Here is a 22,387-nt window from a genome sequence, read left to right as displayed (position 1 = left end):
AACCAGCGGCCAGGCGATTCGCCTCAACCTCCCACCCCGCCATAAATGTCTCCCCCTTACTCTCACAGATATTGTGGAGCGCACAGCAAGCAGTAATAACAGTGGGAATATTGGTTTCGCCGAGGTCTAACCGAGTCAGTAAATTGTGCCAGCGCGCTTTTAAATGTCCAAATGCACATAGAATCATAGAATCATAGAATATCAGGGTTGGAAGGGACCCCAGAAGGTCATCTAGTCCAACCCCCTGCTCAAAGCAGGACCAATTCCCAGTTAAATCATCCCAGCCAGGGCTTTGTCAAGCCTGACCTTAAAAACCTCTAAGGAAGGAGATTCTACCACCTCCCTAGGTAACGCATTCCAGTGTTTCACCACCCTCTTAGTGAAAAAGTTTTTCCTAATATCCAATCTAAACCTCCCCCACTGCAACTTGAGACCATTACTCCTCGTTCTGTCATCTGCTACCATTGAGAACAGTCTAGAGCCATCCTCTTTGGAACCCCCTTTCAGGTAGTTGAAAGCAGCTATCAAATCCCCCCTCATTCTTCTCTTCTGCAGGCTAAACAATCCCAGCTCCCTCAGCCTCTCCTCATAACTCATGTGTTCCAGTCCCCTAATCATTTTTGTTGCCCTTCGCTGGACTCTCTCCAATTTATCCACATCCTTCTTGAAGTGTGGGGCCCAAAACTGGACACAGTACTCCAGATGAGGCCTCACCAATGTCGAATAGAGGGGAACGATCACGTCCCTCGATCTGCTCGCTATGCCCCTACTTATACATCCCAAAATGCCATTGGCCTTCTTGGCAACAAGGGCACACTGCTGACTCATATCCAGCTTCTCGTCCACTGTCACCCCTAGGTCCTTTTCCGCAGAACTGCTGCCTAGCCATTCGGTCCCTAGTCTGTAGCTGTGCATTGGGTTCTTCCGTCCTAAGTGCAGGACCCTGCACTTATCCTTATTGAACCTCATCAGATTCCTTTTGGCCCAATCTTCCAATTGGTCTAGGTCCTTCTGTATCCTATCCCTCCCCTCCAGCGTATCTACCACTCCTCCCAGTTTAGTATCATCCGCAAATTTGCTGAGAGTGCAATCCACACCATCCTCCAGATCATTTATGAAGATATTGAATAAAACCGGCCCCAGGACCGACCCTTGGGGCACTCCACTTGATACCGGCTGCCAACTAGACATGGAGCCATTGATCACTACCCGTTGAGCCCGACAATTTAGCCAGCTTTCTACCCACCTTATAGTGCATTCATCCAGCCCATACTTCCTTAACTTGCTGACAAGAATACTGTGGGAGACCGTGTCAAAAGCTTTGCTAAAGTCAAGAAACAATACATCCACTGCTTTCCCTTCATCCACAGAACCAGTAATCTCATCATAAAAGGCGATTAGATTAGTCAGGCATTCTACCACCATTCTGCACGTGCTCAGCCTGTAGTTGAACAGCTCCTGACTATTGTCCAGGCTGCCTCTGTATGGGTTCACGAGCCATGGCATTAAGGGGTAGGCTGGGTCCCCAAGGATAACTATAGGCATTTCAATATCCTCAGCGGTTATCCTCTGATCTGGGAATAAAGTCCCTTCCTGCAGCTTTTGAAATAGACCAGAGTTCCTGAAGATGCGAGCGTCATGTACCTTTCCCGGCCATCCCACGTTGATGTTGGTGAAACGTCCCTTGTGATCCACCAGTGCTTGCAGCACTATTGAAAAGTACCCCTTGCGGTTTATGTACTCGGCGGCTTGGTGCTCCGGTGCCAAGATAGGGATATGGGTTCCGTCTATGGCTCCACCACAGTTAGAGAATCCCATTGCAGCAAAGCTATCCATTATGACCTGCACATTTCCCAGGGTCACTACCCTTGATATCAGCAGATCTTTGCTTGCATTGGCTACTTGCATCACAAGAACCCCCACAGTAGATTTGCCCACTCCAAATTGATTCCCGACTGACCGGTAGCTGTCTGGCGTTGCAAGCTTCCATAGGGCTATCGCCACTCGCTTCTCAACTGTGAGGGCTGCTCTCATCTTGGTATTCTTGCGCTTCAGGGCAGGGGAAAGCCAGTCACAAAGTTCCATGAAAGTGCCCTTATGTATGCGAAAGTTTCGCAGCCACTGGGAATCGTCCCAGACCTGCAACACTATGCGGTCCACCAGTCTGTGCATTTTTCCCGGGCCCAGAATCGGCGTTCCACCGCATGAACCTGCCACATTAGCACCATGATGCCTGCATTGCCAGGGCCTGTGGTTTAAGAGAAGTCTGTGTCCATGTCCTCTTCACTCTCATCACCATGCTGATGTTGCCTGCTCGCCTGGTTATGGTGCTGCATATACTGCTGGATCATGCGTGTGGTGTTTAATGTGCTCTTAATTGCCAAAGTGAGCTGAGCAGGCTCCATGCTTGCCGAGGTATGGCGTCTGCACAGAAAAAAGGAGCAGAACGATCGTCTGCCATTGCTCTGATGGAGGAGGGGCGACTGACGACATGGATTACAGGGTTGGCTTATAGGGAATTAAAATCAACAAAGAGGGTGGCTTTACATCAAGGAGAAACAAAAAGAACTGTTACACAGAATGGCCCCCTCAAGGATTGAACTCAAAATCCTGGGTTTAGCAAGCCAATGCTCAACCCACTAAGCTATCCCTCCCTCTGGTATTTCAGGCAGGACTGAATCTCTATTAAAGTTTTCAAGGTGCCCCTGACAGACCTCACCAAAACAACTGTCGGCCGTTGATTCACAGAGGAAGGGAGACGGGGTGGGGTGAGGGGGAATGAATACAAAACAAATCTGGGCTATTTCTGGTATTGATCCACTCCATCGATCTTTTACATCTTTGGCTGGCAGCAGATGGTGCAGTAGGACTACAAGCCATCCACATCTCCTGGCTGCTCAGCAGAAGATGGTGCAACAGGACTGCTAGCCATCCTCATCTCCTGCCTGCTCACCATAAGATGGTACAATAGGATTGCCTGTAGGACTAAAGAGAATGATTTGGTCGAGTCACTCCTAATTTAGTCCCTGCACCCATGTCTGCCCAGGCACTCCTGACCAACCTTACCGAGGTGGCCAGAAGCACCTCGGACATGATGGGATGGTTTTCAGGCCTATTGCACAGTCTGTTGCCACAAGGCAATGGGTTGCTGCTGCTGTGTAGCAATGCAGTACCATGTCTGCCAGCACCCAGGAGACATACGGTGACAGTGAACTGAGCGGGCTCCATGCTTGCTGTGGTATGACGTCTGCACAGGTAGTTCAGGAAAAAAGGCGCGAAATGATTGTCTGCCGTTGCTTTCACAGAGGGAGGGCCTGACAACATGTACCCAGAACCACCTGCAACAATGTTTTTTGCCCCATCAGGCATTGGGATCTCAACCCAGAAGCACTGCACAGACACTCAGGGCTGTGGCAGGGATAGATGCCTCTCCCCCTGCTGCGGCTGGGAGAGAGGCGCCCCTGCCCCGACCCCAACCTACACCCAACCCAGCCCCGGACCTGCCACGGCTGGGGGAGAGGCACCTCACCTTACCTCACCTGCTGCAGGGAGAGAGAGCTGGGGGGAGTCCTCTCTCCCCACTGTAGGTCCAGGGCAGTCTACACCCCAAACCCCTCACCCCCGGCCCCACCCCAGAACCTACACCCCCAGCCGGAGACCAGACCCCAACCTTCTGCCCCAGCCCTGAGCCCCCTCCCACACTCCAAACCCCTCGGCCCCACTCCCGCCACATGAATTTTGTTATGTGCATTGTTATGGAAGTGCTGTGTCACACATCACCTCCATATCGGTGCACATAACAAAATTTATTCCACACATGCATGGGAAAATGAGAGGGAACACAGCTTCTCCTCTGGACTGCCTCCAATTTGTTCACATGTGCGGTTAGCTGCTCAGTGCCCAAGAGCAAGGGGCCCTTGGTGCAGACACTGACCCCTCTGCTGGGCTGGACACTAAATTCACTAAGCGAGAATCCAGGCTCAGGCAATCACTAAAAATGGCCAAAATAAAGGCAAGGGGCAACAGGAACCCCAGTTGTACCCTTTCCCCTAGGCCCAAGCACTAAGGAGGGGCAACTTGATACTCCCCTATCTTTGCGGGTTGGTATAGCCCAATGATGGGCATGATGGGACTTGTAGTACCACTGCGAGGCCTCTGGGAGCTACACGTCGGCCAGCCGTGCTTCCGTCGGCGCGAGGATATCTGGGACCTGTAGTCTTCCAGCAGCTTCTTCAGCATTAGATTGGCAGCGTGGAGAACTACATTTCCCGGGAGACCTTGCGGTAGCGCTCTGGCCTTGTGCTTGGCGGAGTGCGGCTGGCAGCTGGTACAGCGTGGAGAAGGCTGCGGAGGCCAGCTGGGGAGTCGCAAAGGATAGGATGATGGTGCGTATGGGGCTGTGTCCCGGGGGCACCACGGGCAACTGGTGAGAGAGCGAAAGGTTGGGGGTGTATGTGCATTGTCCACAGGGCGAGAGGCTGGGGATGTGCATTGTCTCACAGGGAGAAGGGCTGGGGCTGTGGACTCCCCATAGCGGGTAACTCTGACAGCAGGTTTCAGAGTAGCAGTCTTGTTAATTTGTATCCGCAAAAAGAAAAGGAGTACTTGTGGCACCTTAGAGACGAACAAATTTATTTGAGCACAAGCTTTCGTGAGCTACAGCTCACTTCATCGGAGGCATTCAGTGGAAAATGCAGTGGGGAGATTTATATACACAGAGAACATGAAACAATGAGTGTTACCATACAGACTGTAACGAGAGTGATCAGGTAAGGTGAGCTATTACCAGCAGGAGAGCAGTTGACAAGAATTTCCAGCAGTTGACAAGAATTTGTGAGGAACTGGGCTGGGGTGGGGGGGAAATAAAAGTGGGAAATAGTTTTACTTTGTGTAATGACACATCTACTCCCAGTCTTTATTCAAGGCTAAGTTAATTGTATCCAGTTTGCAAATTAATTCTAATTCAGCAGTCTGTCATTGGAGTCTGTTTTTGAAGTTTTTTTGTTGAAGAACCTGCCACTTTTAGGTCTGTAATCGAGTGACCAAAGAGATTGAAGTGTTCTCCGACTGGTTTTTGAATGTTATAATTCTTGACATCTGATTTGTGTCCATTTATTCTTTTATGTAGAGAGTGTCCAGTTTGGCCAATGTACATGGCAGAGGGGCATTGCTGGCACATGATGGCATATATCACATTGGTATATGTGCAGGTGAACGAGCCTCTGAAAATGTGGCTGATGTGATTAGGCCCTATGATGGTGTCCCCTGAATAGATATGTGGACACAGTTGGCAATGGGCTTTGTTGCAAGGATAGGTTCCTGGGTTAGTGGTTCTGTTGTGTGGTGTGTGGTTGCTGGTGAGTATTTGCTTCAGGTTGGGGGGCTGTCTGTACACAAATCAGATGTCAAGAATTATGACATTCAAAAACCAGTCGGAGAACACTTCAATCTCTTTGGTCACTTGATTACAAACCTAAAAGTGGCAGTTCTTCAACAAAAAAACTTCAAAAACAGACTCCAATGAGAGACTGCTGAATTGGAATTAATTTGCAAACTGGATACATTTAACTTAGGCATGAATAAAGACTGGGAGTGGATGTGTCATTACACAAAGTAAAACTATTTCCCATGTTTATTCCCCCCCACACTGTTCCTCACATGTTCTTGTCAACTGCTGGAAATGGCTCACCTTGATTAGTGCTACAAAAGGTTCCACCCCCGCTGCTCTCCTGCTGGTAATAGCTCACCTTACCTGATCACTCTCGTTACAGTGTGTATGGTAACACCCATTGTTTCATTGTCTCTGTGTATATAAAATCTCCCCACTGTATTTTCCACTACATGCATCCGAAGAAGTGAGCTGTAGCTCACGAAAGCTTATGCTGAAATAAATTTGTTAGTCTCTAAATTGCCACAAGTACTCCTTTTCTTTAAGACAGCAGACTGCGTTCTGTATGGGGATAGCCATAGAGGTCCATACAATCTCTTTATCCATCAGGGGCCTGTGGCATGCTCCATTTCTTGTCATGCCTTCTGTCAAAGGATCTCAAAACAATTTTCTACCATTGATTCACTGAACTTTACAAGGCCTTGTGAAGCTGTTGTTCTCTCTCTTTTAGGAAAGGGGAAGCTGGGGCACTGAAAGGTTAAGTGAATTGCCCAAGGTTACAGAGTGGGATGGTAGCAGAGCTTGGGAAAGAAGCTATGTTGACGCCTAGTGCTGTGCTTTAACTAGCATATGGCATGTATGCTGTTGCTCGACTTTGGCCTGTCAATATGGCACATGCATTTAAGGGGTTCTTCCTTTTAGGCTGTCCTGCCAGAGGATTTTTGTTTTACATTGTAGTGACAATTATGCCATGGTGCTGGAAACAGTACCCAAAGCTATCTAGGATTGGTATAGTACTATAGTCAATGTCTTGTAAAATGCAGGACAGCTTCAGTAAAAATTGGCACTTTCCCTTGAAAGAGCAGGCAAGTTTACTTAGACTTAAATTTTGGCAGTTATAAAAATGTTTATAACAAAATTTAAAAATAAGAACTTGGTTTATCTTTTCTCATTGTGTAAGGCAAGTATTCTCAGCCCCCCAACATGCTGTAAAAACTCCATGGCCCACCTGTGCTACAGTAACTGGTTTTCTGTGTATAAAAGCCAATGCTGGCATGAAGGGGTAGCAACCAGGGCAAATCGCCTGGGGCCTCATGCCACAGGGGCCCCTGCGAAGCTACATTGCTCAGGCTTCGGCTTCACCCCGGGTGGAGGGACTCAGGGCCCTGGGCTTCAGCCCTATGCAGTGGGACTTCAGCTTTCTGCCCTGGAGCCCAGTGAGTAGAACACTGGCCCTGCTCAGTGGACCCCCTGAAACCTGCTCTTGGCCCTGGACCTCTGGTTAAGAACCACTGGTGTAAGGTCCATACACTAATACGATATTTGGGATATCACTGTCCGTTGCATGGATAGTGGAAAAATATTGTTAAGAGATTATGAGTATCCATTTATTCTCAAATATAGGGATAGTTCTGTATCAAGCATAGGAGAACAAGAAGATGTCAGTAGATAGGGTAGATTTGAAACATTTCATCAGGTTATGTAATCCCTTTTGTATGGTTTATAGTCATTCTGTGCCTTTCGAAGGCACCCTTTTATTTCAGAGGTCCCCAAACTGTGGAGTGCACCCGCTAGAGGGGGTGCAGAGGAATGTTCTGGGGGGAGGGCAGGGCATGGGTCAGCCCCCATGAGGGGAAGTATATGCATATATTTTTAAAATGTATCCATGTTCGTTGTTTATAAAATAATGCAACTTAGTTTATTAAAACCTTTTAGCCAAAGATCTTATACTTTACATACAATAATGCAAGCAGATTCTGCTCTCTTGCACTTTTAGGAAGTATTATTTCCATTTCCTGTATGGGAAAATTGAAGCACAGTGAAGTCTAGAGATTTGTCCAGCGTTACACAGTGAGTTACTGAGAGAAATAGGAATAGAGAGGTGTGACTTGTCGTCCCTTTTTCTAATCGCTACTCGTGCTACTTCCCACTAGATCCAAGCTGTTTGCCAATATCTAACTCATTACTTGACTGCAGCCATGGTGTGCTTATAACAGGCTTTCTTTGAGGCACATTTGCAAGGCCCTTTGTATGCTACTGATGACTACATCAAGCCTTCTGTCTTGGAAGAAGAGTATTAATTACTTCCTTTGAGATTTTTGGTTTTATCACATGATTAAATCTTAGGGGTACAGCCATACGTGGATCAATCACTCCTCACAATATCCACATGCTGAAGCTTGTTCAGGCACTATGGTGGCAGGGAACAGTGTGTTCAAGAATTGTCACTCATTAACATGAGGTCAGAGCAACAGTGAAGAGCAGTAATATTTTAAATTCAATAGAAAACCAAAATTACGTTAGAATTATGGTGTACAAGGCTGGTGAGATCAATCAGCAAGGGCTAATGCCTGTTTGTGGCATAAAGTAGAGATCAACTTGAATCAGTTTGGAAAGAACATAAGTGGTTTTGGATTAGCTGTTACAATTTATTGTCCAAATGGTCCCTTTGTGCCGGTGCTTTCATGTTTTAGAATTCATGCTGGTGATAGCAAAACATGCAGTGTAGCCTCTTGGTACTTTATCACTCCTGCAGCAACACACTCTGCCAAAAACTATGTACTGAGAGCCTCTCCATCCTTTTAAACCTATGCAAAATAAACCAACCTGTATTTTTATTTTTAAACTTCCTAACTCCTTGGTCTTTAGGGGCACAAATTGAACCAAACCACTTATGGTTTGCTTTGTTTTTTTCCCTAATGTTGGGGGTGGGAACTCTGTAATGCACAAGTCCATGGTAATTTAGTTGTGAAGTAAAGACAGATCATTTAGCAATAGGGCTCCAGGACAGGAGGCTTAATTGCAAGTGGCTTCCTAAAACTTACTTGGAGCTAATATGGGGGCAGCATGGTTTAGTTATCGGAGCACAAGGCAGTGCATTAGGAATTTAGGAGTTCTAACCTAATGCAAATCACTCCTCTTTATTTGCTATCATGGAAACTGAGGTAGAAAAGTTAATGGTACTTCATTTAGGTAGCGAGTTTGAGGATTCGTTAATATTTATAGTTGTGCTTTGCTGATGTATAGAATTATCTGAGTCCTAAACATTTTACAGTATTCACTGAATTTTAACCAGGTGACACGAGTTTTAACCTTTTAAAAAAAATCTTAGGAGAATAAGAGACATATAAACTTTTTGATAGATGGCAGAGTGCTATAGTTTTGTGTACTCCAGAATGATGATTGGAAATCTGAGATACAGTTCCAATGTCCAGTTACAGAATGAATGCAGAACTGTTCTGTGGTATAATGAGTGCAGAAATATGATAAATGGTTGGCCAACTGGCTAGATTTTTTTTCTCTTGCATTTGAATAGGAACGGAAAGGGACCGCAAAAGTGGACTTCCTGAAGAAAATTGAAAAAGAAATCCAGCGGAAGTGGGATGATGCACGAGTGTTTGAGGTTAACGCATCTGATATTGGGAGCCGGACAAGGTAACATTTTTGTGTGGGGAGGGAAAGCTTCTAAATAGAGCTGGTTGGAATTTCTTTGATGGAAATTTTTTTTGGTCGAACGCTTCGGTTTTTTTTCTATTTTCCAACCACTTTGTTCTTACATAATCCAAAATATTTTTCTGTTTCTACATTATGTGGGAATCCCTGTTGCTGACAGTTTGTAAAGCAGTGGTGCATGTATGTTGGCTGAAATACCAATGAGCTGAAAGAAATTTCTTCCATTTCCTTTGTAGCAGCAGATGCTGCTGAGATCAGTGAGTGAGGGTGTTTCTGAGATCCCCTCTGTGACCAGATAACTTCCCATACTTTGTTGTCCTGGTAAAGATTTGTTTGTCTTCATATTTCAATATGGGGCAGTCTGCAGTTCCTGCAAAACTACTCCCTGAATCAGATAATTGGTGACCCAAAAGGGGCAAACAATCTCTGAATGCTAAGAGAACTAGTGCAACAAACCATGTGTGGTTATTTTCCTTGTTCAGATTTCAGGAGGATATATGGGGCAGCTGCAGTCCACTATCTTTAATATTCATGATGTTATCTTCCCAAAAGGTCATGGATTTAAATCCCCAGAACTACTAATGTTTTAAAGTTTCAGACTGCAAAGGAAAGGTACAGGTCAGCACTCCATAGACAATTTTACAGTAATAAATCCTTTGATCTGGAATTCCATGGGACACGATGGTAACATACAATCATTCTATTCGTAAATGGAGTAAAATCTGCTTGCTAAATTAAAGCTGTTTATACTTCTAGTTAGCATACAGTTCTGTTTATTTTGGGGTTTAAGGTCCTATGGCTTTAAACTCTTGGCACTATTTGTAAAAGTTAAAGTAGGTGAAACGATCTAGAACTACCCCAAAACAGAGTTTCCATGTCACTGGTGCAGCTGGGAAGGTCTCTGCAAACAGCTTGTCCTTGAATGCCTAATTAGGAGTCAACCAAGTCACCAAATAGAGTATGCCTTACATCAGAGGTGGGCAAACTACGGCCCGCGGGCCACCTCTGGCCCGTGGGACCCTCCTGCCTGGCCCCTGAGCTCCTGGCTTGGGAGGCTAGCCCCCAGCCCCACCCCTGCTGTCCCCCCTCCCCTGCAGCCTCAGTGCACCGCGCCGCCGATGCAACGCTCTGGGCAGCTGGGCAGCGCAGTTGCAGAGCCGCGGCCTGACCCGGTGCTCTGGGCGGCGCGACTGTAGTGCCACCAGCCACTGGCGCTCCAGGCAGCGCGGTAAGGGGGCAGGGAGCGGGGGTGTTGGATAGAGGGCAGGGGGGTTGGGAGTGGTGGTCGGGGGGAGGGGATGTGGAGAGTGATTGGGGCGGTCAGAGAGCGGGGAACAGGGGGATTGGATGGGGCAGGGGTCCCGGGGGGGCGGGCAGTCAGGAAGGAGAGGGGGAGTTAGATGGGTTGGCGGGGGGCAGTCGGGGCAGGAGTTCCAGGGGTGGCCAGGGGACAGGGAGAAGGGGTGGTTGGATGGGCCAGGGGTCCTGGGGGGCAAGTCAGGAATGAGAGGGGGGTTTGGATGGGGAGGCAGGGGGCAGTTGGGGTGGGAGGGGTTGGGGGGGCGGGGTGGGGTGGGTGGGGTAGGAGTCCTGAGCGGGCCAACAGGGGGGTTGGGTGGGACTGGAGTCCCGGGGGAGCCGTCAGGGGGCAAGAAGTGGGGGTTGGATAGGAGACGGCGGCCACGCCTGGCTGTTTGGGGAGACACAGCCTCCCCTAACTGGCCCTCCATACAATTTTGGAAACCCGATGTGGCCCTGAGGCCAAAAAGTTTGCCTGCCCCTGCCTTACATTGTACTGAGCTTGAGCTCTGATAGATCAGCAGGGGGAGCGAGTTATGAAAGTGAGGGCCTTCTGCTGCCATTCCTGGATTCAGTCCTAGAAACTGACAGCAGGAACATCCCTATCAGTCTTAAATGCTACAATGAGATATAAGGTTTCATAGATTCACATTAATAGATTGTAAGGCCAGAATGGACCATTGTGATCATACAATCTGACTTGCTGCATAACACAGGCCATAGGACTTCCCTGAATTAATTTCTGTTTAAAAAATTCCAGTCTCGATTTGAAAATTATTGAAAATGAACATTTAACAGTCCAGAGAGCCCCTCAGCCAGCTCTCTTAAAACTTGAATGCAAGTTATCTGCACATGCTGATTTAAAAATCTCTAACTTTAACAGCTGCTGTTTAACATGCTCCTGAGTTATTGTTGGAATGGAAAGTGATATGACTACATCATCAGGCTTTTTTCCAAATACAGATCAGAAATATTTATTGACTACATCTGCTTTTTCTTTTTTATTGTTGACAATTGTCATTTCCATATGGTAATGGACCAATACCATTGTTCTTAATATAATTAGAAAAACTTCTTTTTGTTCTTAATTCTGCTGACTATACATTTTTCATTGTGCCCTTTTGGTTCCCTTATTAAATTTTTACGATGCCTAGTTTCTAATCTATTTTAGTTGCTATCAGTGCTCCATTTCTTCCACTTGGTATATGTTGTATTTTTTATTTTTGTATAGTAGTTTTCACTTCCCCTCTAAGCCTGGTTTTTTAACCTGTGTAGCCTTATGTCTTGACTGTGGCTTCATGGGCATTCAGTAAAATGTTCTTAAACAGTTCCCAATTATTGATATTTTTGTGTTTAAATTCTTTCCCACAGCCAGTTTGGCTCGTAATTGTTTTCAGCTTTGTGAAACTGACTTTTTTTAAGCACCCAGTATATAAAATACTAGTTTGGCCTTTTATTCTGTTTGCACAGAAAAAATCAAGTATTGATTGCTTGTACCTACGCAACCACTAATTTTTACTTCTGTGATCAATTCTGCTTTATCTGCCAGGATGAGGTCTAATTATAGAATTCCCCCTGCTGAATGCAATACTTTCTGAGTTAGGTGAGAGACCACCTCCCTGTTACTTTAGTCCCAGAATAGTCAGAACTCTAAAGACTATAACTAGGGTCCTACCAAATTCATGGTCCATTTTGGTCAATTTCACAGTCAGAGGATTTTTAAAAATTGTAAATTTCATGATTTCAGCTATTTAAATCTGATATTTCATGGTGTTGTAAATGTAGAGGTCCTGACCCAAAAAGGAGGTGGGTGGGTGTGTGTGTGTGTGTGTGGGGGGGGGCACAAGGGTATTGTGGTTTTTTTTTTTTTTTTGTGGGGGAGAAGGGGTACTGCTACCCTTACTTCTGCACTGCTACTGTTGGCGATGCTGCCTTTAGAGCTGGAGAGTGGCGGCTGCTGGCCAAGAGCCCAGCTCTGAAGGCAGAAGCCACTGCCAGCAGCAGAGCAGAAGTAAAGATGTCATGGTATGGTATTGGCACCCTTCTGAGCTGCTGCCTGCAGAGCTGGGGCCTCAGTCAGCAGCCACCACTCTCCGGCCGCTCATCTCTGAAGGCAGCTTTGCAGAAGTGAGGGTCATGTGGTATGGTTTTGCCATCCTTACTTCTGTGCTGCTGCTGGTGGGGTGCTGCCTTGAGAGCTGGGTGCCTGGCTAACAGCTGCCACTCTCTGGCCATCCAGCTCTGAAGGCAGTACAGAAGTATGGGTGGCAATACTGCAACCCCCCCCCCAAACTGCCTTTTGGGTCAGGACCCCCAATTTGAGAAACACTGGTCTCCCCCATGACATCTGTTTAGTATAGGGTAAAAGGACACAAAAGACCAGATTTTATAGGGGGGAGACCAGATTTCACGGTCCATGATGCATTTTTCATGGCCGTGAATTTTGTAGGGCTCTAACTATAACCAACCATTTGAATTGTACCTGTAAGCTCTGGAGACATGTCAGCAGAACATGACTTTGGTCTTTTGCGAAACAGAGCCTGGAACAAAAATAAATTGTCAACTAAAGTGAAAATCTGTGTTTATGAGACATATGTTTTATCCACTCTTCTATATGGCTCAGAAACATGGACAACTTATGCTAAACTTACCAAAAGACTAAATAGTTTTCATATCCGATACTTGCGTAAAATTCTTCAAATAAGATGGCAAGATGGGGTGACAAATGTGGAAGTGTCAAATTGTGCTGGTATGTCATTTCCTGCAATAAAAGAAAAGGAGTACTTGTGGCACCTTAGAGACTGTTGATTAGTAAGAAAAGACTCAGGTGGCTTGGACATGTCAAGCGAATGCTGGATTACATGATCCTAAAGAGCACGTTGTACTCTGAAACTTGTGAAGGGTCTAGAAAGAGAGGCAGACTGCTGCACAGATTTCGGAATGCTTGCAAAGATGATTTAGTATCCTTTGGAATCTCTGTGAATGATTGGGGAAAGGAGTGCAGGATGCTGGTTGGTGGAGTCAGCTTGTAGATAGAGCGAGGTGGACTGGATCAAACTTTGTGATGACTGGCTTCAGAGAAGGAAAGGATCTGCTGCTCGGATTCAGAGCATTGCTAGCGCGTGGGTATGACCGGACTGTCACTTGCGGTTCGGACTTAGCAGCCATCAAAGAACTCATCGGCTCGTACACCATGCTCTGTAAAGAGCGTCAGTGCCATTGTTGCAGGTGGGGAAACTGAGGCATAGATAGGTTAAGTAAATGACTTATCCAAGGCTACACATCAAGTCACTGGCATAACCAGGGTTAGAACTCAAGTGTTTCTTGGTTCTTTGTCCACTGGAAGATGCTGCGTCTAGTTACCAGCTATTTTGTTAGAACAGTATTCAGTTTATTTATGAAGCAATTTTGCTTATAACCAAATAGAGGTTGTTACTGGGGACACTTACATTATCGTAGTTGTTTAATAGATTCATTCATTTAAAATAAGTGGTGCTAGTCTCTTATTCTGAAATTCACTTTTAAAAGTTAGTTGTGGTGGTGTTTTAAACATCTTTTTAATCCTTCCTCAGTAAAGGGAAGTACTTTGTCACCTTTCCATACCCATATATGAATGGTCGCCTTCACCTTGGACACACGTTTTCTTTATCTAAATGTGAGGTAAGAATTTCTCTTTCCTAATAGCTTTTTATTTTAATGCCTCTTCAGAGCAAATGTTATTGAGCCACCAGAGTGCCTCACTTATTATTCTCTTGTCTTAGTAATAACAAAGTCTTAAAATGCCAAGTTTTCTGTTTTCTCTGCATTTTAATGTCTCGGTCCTTACACAAGGTGACACCAGAGTAACCAGCAAAAGTAAAATGTTTATAATCCCAGCAGATTGTGAGATGTTGGACCTTAAAGCCAGATCATTCTGATTATCCTGTCTTGTATTCTTTGTACTCCTATTTCAAATTCGTCATGATTTTTAACAGCTGCTTTCTTGAAGGAATTAGAAGATTAAGGTCTGAGATTTCCAAAGAAACCTCAACGCATCTTTCTTTCATGCAAGCTCTAACACCCACGTCCAAGTGTTTTTAAATCCTAACAGCTGTGCATGCACAAAATCTGCCATCTGTGTGCATATGTGTTTGTGCACAGACCTGTTCATATCCAAAAGTAGGCTATTTTCTGAAATTCGAAAACTAGAGAGATGGTATAAAACAATGATTTCTAGTTATACTGGTTTTCATAGTAGTGTCTGCTGAAATCCTACTGGATTTGAAGCGTGGATGGCATAAGAGTCGCCATAATCACAACTGAAATATTTTTTCAAAGTACGATGTTTGTGACTTCCTGGGCTAGAGAAGAATGATACATAATAGGGGAAAGAGGAAAGCTGGAATTCTCATAATGGTGCACAACATGAATTCTATCCCTGAAGTTCTGAGATCACATCTTAACTACCATTTGATCCTTCAGTTTAGCAGTGTCTTTTTGGCACTCATACAGGCTGAACAGACCATGTCTTTCATGAATGTAATATTCATTGTTATCTACTTGACACTATGTTTTTTCCTCTTGTTGATCTGTGCCAATTGTAAGGAACATTATAAGGCTAACTGCTATTCCCTTTCCTTTCTTAATATAAATATTTGTGAAGAAGAGTATTAGTTTATATCATTAGAATAATTTTATAGAATTTCACAGCTTATTTTGTGAAAGTACTATGTGTGTTATACTCAAGTTCATGCTCACCTTCCTAATGCACCGTGTCTTGGAGTCAACAGTTTATATAAAGTTTTTATGATACTGCTGTGCATTCTTTTTATCCATGGAAACTCAGTGCTTTACAAACATCAGTCAGTCCAGTCTTGTGGGACCTGTCATATAGGTAAGTGTTGATTTAACTTTTCAGGTGGGGAACCTGAGATAGAGACTGAATTAATTGCTAAATTGAATTGCACAACAAGTCAGTGGCAGAACTGGGAATATACTCCTAACTTCTATTCTTTTACTCAGATCATTAGACAATATTCATTGCTTTGTGTATATTTAGTAATTTTGACTGCAAAATGAATCTGAGTCAGAGGTTAAGGACTTAGTGTGTCAAGTCACCTGCTATAGCTTTTTGCAGTTATTGCTTCATATTTTTGATGGATGCCTTTTTTTTAAACTTTCTGTAGTTTGCAGTTGGGTATCAAAGGCTAAAAGGAAAGAATTGCCTGTTCCCATTTGGCCTGCATTGTACTGGCATGCCTATTAAGGTAAGACTGCTCTGAGTTACTAAGGTCTCTTCAGCATAGTTCTGTATTTAAGTGAAGTTTTCAGTTAGCCCTACATTGCATATTCGAAGTATTGATTGAACTGTTTGAAGAATGCATAGGTGCAGTTTGATATGAAACCCGTCAATTTTTAGGATTTGTACGGTATGAAAGCATGGCTCTATTTGAATGGAAAAGCATCTCTTGTGGGCATTTCTGGAAATGAACACCCTTGTCTCAAACCAAAGTGTTCAGATCATATTTACATCCTTTCCACACCCACACTGATGTATGGCATCCCCTGTCATAATAGGTACAGACAATCCACAGTACTTGGATTTGGACAATTCCTAGGATGAGAATGATATTTTAGATTATAGTGGATAATTCTAGCTGACATGAATAAGATGGAATTGATTGCTATGTTATTCTCCAGTGTATGAAGACAGGGAGCTGGAGAGGTACATCTCTGCTCTGATGCCTTATATATATATACATTTCAATAGCACCTAAAGGCCACAACCAGGTGTATTATGTACAAACACCTAATGAATGACTGCCTCAAAGATCTTACAGTCTGAGTCATTTGTGTGTATCCAATGTTACCAGTGCACGAGGGCCTCAAATTGGGAAACCTTGGACCTTTAATAATCTATTTTTATGTTCTAAAGCAGGGGTCAGCAACCTTTCAGAAGTGGTGTGCCGAGTCTTCATTTATTCACTCTAATTTAAGGTTTTGCCTGCCAGTAATATATTTAAACGTTTTGAGAAGGTCTCTTTCTATAAGTCTATAATATATAACTAAACTATTGTTGTATGTAAAGTAAATAAGGTTTTAAAAAAGTTTAAGAAGCTTCATTTAAAGTTAAATTAAAATGCAGAGCCACCCAGACCGGTAGCCAGGACCCGGGCAGTGTGAGTGCCACTGAAAATCAGCTCGCGTGCCGCCTTTGGCATGCGTGCCATAGGTTGCCTACCCCTGTTCTAAAGTTATTTCATAGCTGCAAAACTTACAAGAAAATTATGTCTTTGTACCTGCATAGCCAACATTGCTTATGCATCTAGGACTATGATAAAAATGAGCAGTGACTAATATTTTTTTTATTGATTAATGGCTAATAAGCTATCCTGATTATGACTGAGGTCTGATAATTGTTTTCCTATCTCCATCACTAATTAAAATATGAAGTGGAGGAGAATTTTTTCAATTCCTAGCCAGTAGTCAAAGATGGACAGGTTAGTGGTGAATTAGGGGGAATTAATGAACTACAAGCCAGGACACTTGCAAATTGTCATGAGTCTCCAGAAGTGGTTTAAATTGCTCCTGTGGAAAGGGAGATAGAAATATTATCAAATAGTCTTTCAAGTACATAAATAATTGATATAAAAATCAGTCACTGATCATTGTTCCAGCCTTAGCCGCTGAGCAGTTCTGATAGGTTACAAATGTCTTTTTATTTAGGCATGTGCAGATAAGCTGAAAAGAGAAATGGAATTATATGGCTGCCCACCTGAGTTCCCTGATGAGGAGGAGGAAGAGGAGGAAATGGCTGCTAGAAGAGAGGAGGAAGTGGTAATCAGAGACAAGGCAAAAGGCAAAAAGGTAAAGTTTTGTATCAAATCTTTCTGAAAGTATTTGTATAGATACATATAGGTACATAACATACATACCTATGCACGTGAAATGTAAACATGCAGCTTTTTAGTGTACATTTGTTAAAGCTATTTTTTTGCTTTAACACGGTGCTTTAATGTTGGCTTTAAAAAGATGCTTTAATTATGTGGTCTTCAGAATCTTATTTTAACGCATACAAGCTTTCTAATGATGAGCTTACTTAGACTCTTCAATAGTCTGAGGGAAATGGAGTCTGCCCCCTCGCTTGGGATGTTGAAAAGGACACTGGACAAAGCACTTGAAAACACGCTGTAGGATACAATCCTGCTCTGTCAGTGTGATGGATTAGACGGCCTAATCGTTCTAGCTATCTGATGACTCTCTGGGCTAAATTGAGAGTCAAACCCTGGCTAGATGTATCAAGTACAACCATACTCAAACAAGTGGTTTATCAAACTGTTACAGAGATTTATGAATTTGGAAAGATACAATAAATATTAGGGCCTGGGAAAACTAAAATTTTGGGGGGGTTAAATTTTGTTCCACACAGATTAATTTATGATAATTAATCATTAGATAATTGTTAGATAATTTGTGAGCAAAGGATTTGGGACACAGTCTGTTTTCTCCGTGTGTGTGTGTGTGTGTGTGTGTAAAACAGCTCTTCCGTAAGGCTTTGTCTACACTGGCAATTTGTGTTGTTCAGAGGTGTTAACCCCCCCACCCCCCCCAAAAAAAAAAAAAAAGACAAAAGTTTTCTCTACAAAAAGCACCGGTGTGAACAACGCTTTGTTGCAGGAGTGCTCTCCTGCCAACAAAGGTGCTGCCGCTCGCTGGGGGCGGAAATTTTTTGTCGGCGGGAGAACTGGCACAACTGTCTCGCTAAAAGGTGCGTCGTGTAGACAAAGCCTAATTTGCCCTGGTGGCAAGCGAATATTTTGTTTTGTTTCTTCACAATCTTCAATCTTAATTTCCAGCTATTTGTCCCTAGCATATGAGAGCAAAATAGGAGCAGAAGAGATTATCAATCAATCAGAAGGATCTAAAGCAGAGCTACTTAACCTTTTCCTGCAAATGTATCTTTACTAGACCAAGACCTCGCCTGTACCAGTCAGTGCTTGCTAACTGCCCCACGGCATGCCGTGGTCTCTGAAAGTATTTGGACTGATCTGAACTTCATTCTCTTGGCTGCAGCATGCTAGAGTAGACATGTGAATGTGAGGCAGACCTTGAGTATATACCAGCACCCATCACAGTGTATCCTTATTAAATCAGAGAGAGGCAGCCAAAATAGCAGTACTAGTATGCATCTCAGTGATTGGAAGATGTTATGTTAGGATTGAATGATTCCCTGCAGGAGAAGAAACAGTGAGACATGCTTTGATGTTCTTTTGTTCGCTCTACTTCTCTTTTTAGAGTAAAGCTGCTGCAAAGACTGGCTCTTCCAAGTACCAGTGGGGGATCATGAAGTCTTTGGGTCTCTCTGATGAAGAAATAGTGAAGTTTTCAGAGGCTGAGCATTGGCTTGATTACTTCCCACCCCTTGCTCTCCAGGACCTGAAGAGCATGGGGTTGAAGGTACATGTTTAAAATCTAAAATGCTGTTACAAACATGAATTCTCTTACTGATTTTACTAAATTAATGTTGAGATCTCTTCTCCCCTTGATGTGTTTGCCTAACATTAGTGGCAGTGCAGTAAGTATTGGAACATCCAAAGTGCTATAAAGCATTAATTAAGCTTCACAATATTCTTGTATGATCAGTAAGTATTATCTCAATTTTACAGCTAATGCACAAAGATTATCTGATACACCGAAGGTCACATAGCAAGACAGGAATAGAACCCAGGAATAGAACCCACTGTGTATTGCCCCAGAGGATATGTCAAATACTAAATTATCCCTGCAGTTACTTCCACATCACACAGGAAACTCTCAATGCCAAATTGCTCTCTAGTGATGGAATTCCTTCATGTTTAGGACCCTGGCTTACTAGTGACTCAATAGTGGTACAAGTAATTGATAGGTTTTGTTCTGCTATCCATGACTTCCTGCTAGGTCAGATCCTGCCCTGGTGGTTGATAGCCAAAAGTTCTTGCTGTCTCATGTCTGTGCATTGAATTGTTGTTAGTACTAATGTGGCTCCTTTGGGAAGTCTCTGTAGAAAATCCAAGGACAGAATGTATATTGAAGACAGAGCTGCCTCAACAACCCTCGAGGGAGTCTCTTCCATGTCACAGTTAATTCGCTGTTTTTCTAACTGGTTGGGAAAATTCCACTTTGTTTCTCATGGCTGCACCTGTTCTGTGGATAGAGAGGATGTCAGATTTTTAATTTTTTTAATCTAGCCCTTTTCACCATCAGAAAACTTATTTGAATAAATGAACAGACCCCCCTCAGTTATTTCTCTGTATTTATTTTTAAAAATGCCATCTCCCTGAGCTTCAGTGATGGAAGTTTGCTTGTCCATAAAGGACTGTGTGTGTGTACGATGTGACTTTTATATAACCATACCTTATTTTTCTTTGAAGATTTGGGGGTGAAAGGTGCTACAGATCCTTTACATGCGATGCCATATACAGGCAGTGCCCTCTAGGTGTAGCATAGCCCCCAGGTAGGTAACATGTGCAAAACACATGTAGAGGAGAAAGGGAATCCATAAAGGACGTCAGAGAAATATGTCCCCACCCCCCTGGTCTTACCAAAAAGTGCCATAGAGCACACAGAAGACAGAACCCAGGCTTTTGAAGGTCTTTTCTGAAAGACCCACATGCAATCAACTGCATAGGCTTTGTATATACATACAAGTGTCAAACAATCAAGGGTTGTTTTGTTTTGTTTTTTTAATTTCATGGAGCGGGTAGTACCTTGTAGGGTTGAATAAGTATAGCAAATGAGTGAGATGAAACAAGTGTTCTGTGTGTGAGTGTTCACAGAAATCTTTGGCTGGATTTGCTTACCGGTTACTTGCATATCTTTTCAGGTGGATTGGAGACGTTCTTTCATTACCACTGATGTTAACCCTTATTACGACTCATTTGTACGGTGGCAATTTTTAACACTGAAGGAAAGAAATAAAATTAAATTTGGGAAACGGTAAACATGCTCTCTTTAATTTACTAAGTCTGTACTATTACAAACTTAGCAAAAAATGTAAATTTTCCCCCATGAACTGCTTTAAAAAGTTGGGTATAATATGTGTCTCTGTGACTTAGTTATAATCATTTTGTAATTTATACAGACTCACCCAAGCAAGTCCTCTGAATGCACATGTCCCACTGAAGTTAGTGGGGCTACTATGCTCGGCCAGCTGTCCAGTTGGGTCCTTAGGCTTCGTGGGTGAGGTTTTTAAAAGCTTTCAATATTTATCGAACTTTGCTTCCATTTATATCAGTGGTAGGACTCTCACTGACATTAATGATAGCAGAGTTAGGCAAGTTGAGTGCTATTGAAAATCCCACCCAAAGTTCTTTGTGCCAGGGACCTTGTCCTCCTCCTTGTCTGTAGATTGCCATGCATACCCCTAAATAATAATTTACTGTGTTTCCTAGGTATACAATTTATTCTCCAAAAGATGGACAACCTTGCATGGATCATGACAGACAAACTGGGGAGGTAAGGTATTTTATTTGACACAGGTTCTTTGTATATTATATGTAACTTTTAAATAATGAAGAAGTATGCTCTATGCTGAAAATGATTATTAAATATATTTTCATGTTTACTTATCTGATCTCAAGCTATTAATACATGGCAAGCTTGGGTGTCTCTAGAAAATATAATTGTTGTGACACGTGCAATAGATAGTGTTAACTTTAGCCAGGTTTCTCTGACTGATAATTTGGCAGCTGATGTCCTGACTTTCATAAGAGCATGATTCAATGCCCCCTGAAGTCCAATTCATTTACTTTAGTGGTGTAATATTATAGCCTCAATGAGTAAGGTGTTTGATCCGTAGGAATAAATAGGACTCTATCCTGCAGTCTGTATGCTGCTAAACTCCCATTGACATCAGTGAAAGTCTAGTTTATTTAAGGACTCCAATATAAGATCCTGAAATAGCATTTGAATTGTGCTACTACAAAATGTAGAATTGATTTTTGGGAAATGGTACTTTTGCTGCGTGAGTAGACTTTTATATTGACTACTGGTCTGTGTGTGTGATTCTTAGGGTGTTGGACCTCAAGAATATACGTTAATAAAAATGAAGGTGGTGGAGCCTTACCCTGCAAAGCTAAGGTAGGTCTCTCAGATTCATGGATTTTCAGGCCAGAAGGAAGCATTAGGTCATCTAGTGTTACCTCCTGTATAACACAAACCACAGAATTTCAACCGTTACCTCTGCATTGAGCCTAATACCTTGTATATGACTAAAACGTATTTTCCTGAAAGGCGTCAAGTCTCCTTTATAAATGTATTTACAGGAGGGATCCAGTCTCCTTTAAAAAAAAAAGTCGGTCAGGAAAACTTTTAAGTTGAACTCAAAAGCCGTTTTTAATAAATATTTAAAATTGGTAATAGAAAGTGTGAAGTGCAGAAACTTACAGTAAAACATAATTGTACAATATTGTTTTTTTCTTCTTCTTATTCACCTGTCAAGTCCTGGATTTTTTTTCTCTCCTGTAATTAATATTTAAAATACACTTCCCAAAGACTCAAATTTTAAGGTTATTGGGGACCATCGTGATCATCTAGTACGACTTCCTGCAAATCACAGGCCACAGAACCTCACCCACCCATTCCTATAATGGACCCCACAACCTTTAGCTGACTTACTGGAGTTATCAAATCATAATTTAAAGAATTCAAGTTACAGAGAATCCACCATTTACTCTAGTTTAAACGAGCAAGTGACCTTTGCCCCATGCTGCAGAGAAAGTGAAAACCCACCAGCGTTTCTGCCAATCTGACCTGGGGGAAAATTCCTTCCTGACCCCAAATATGGCAGTCAGTTAAACCCTGAGCATGTTGGCAAGACCCACCAACTTGACCCCTGGGAAAGAATTCTCTAACTCAGTGCCCTGCTCATCTAGTATGTCATCTCTGGCTGGTGGGTATACTTGCTACTGTAAGTCACAGATTGCCTACAATGGCATGTGCATCATCGTATTATTCCCTCAATAAAGCTATCAAGCTCAGTCTTAAATCAAGTTAAGTTTTTTGCCCCCA

At 43.3% G+C, this 22,387-nt stretch overlaps 1 protein-coding gene across 6 annotated transcripts in view; it reads left to right on the top strand.

Annotated features, from left to right (window-relative positions):
• Positions 1 to 4,269: 4,269 nt before the first annotated feature.
• The window catches only part of LARS1 (leucyl-tRNA synthetase 1), a 117,610-nt gene continuing 99,492 nt past the window's right edge, over positions 4,270 to 22,387 (top strand). For 5 of the 6 annotated variants that reach the window (XR_012160239.1, XR_012160238.1, XR_012160240.1 and 2 more), the window contains exons 1-9: positions 4,304 to 4,385; positions 8,925 to 9,043; positions 13,933 to 14,020; positions 15,526 to 15,606; positions 17,066 to 17,206; positions 18,635 to 18,796; positions 20,202 to 20,314; positions 20,770 to 20,833; positions 21,390 to 21,457. Coding sequence is in view for 3 of the 6 variants with exons in the window: in XM_073355722.1 (XP_073211823.1) it covers positions 4,380 to 4,385; positions 8,925 to 9,043; positions 13,933 to 14,020; positions 15,526 to 15,606; positions 17,066 to 17,206; positions 18,635 to 18,796; positions 20,202 to 20,314; positions 20,770 to 20,833; positions 21,390 to 21,457 (842 nt within the window). In the remaining 3 variants the exon portion in view is untranslated. Of the gene's footprint in view, positions 4,386 to 8,924; positions 9,044 to 13,932; positions 14,021 to 15,525; positions 15,607 to 17,065; positions 17,207 to 18,634; positions 18,797 to 20,201; positions 20,315 to 20,769; positions 20,834 to 21,389; positions 21,458 to 22,387 lie in introns of all 6 variants that reach the window. The other variant, XM_073355724.1, reaches the window with a different exon arrangement.

This window comes from Lepidochelys kempii, chromosome 8 (genome assembly GCF_965140265.1).
Source record: "Lepidochelys kempii isolate rLepKem1 chromosome 8, rLepKem1.hap2, whole genome shotgun sequence".
Lineage (NCBI taxonomy): Eukaryota > Metazoa > Chordata > Testudines > Cheloniidae > Lepidochelys > Lepidochelys kempii.
This window is presented reverse-complemented; position numbering and strand designations above follow the sequence as displayed.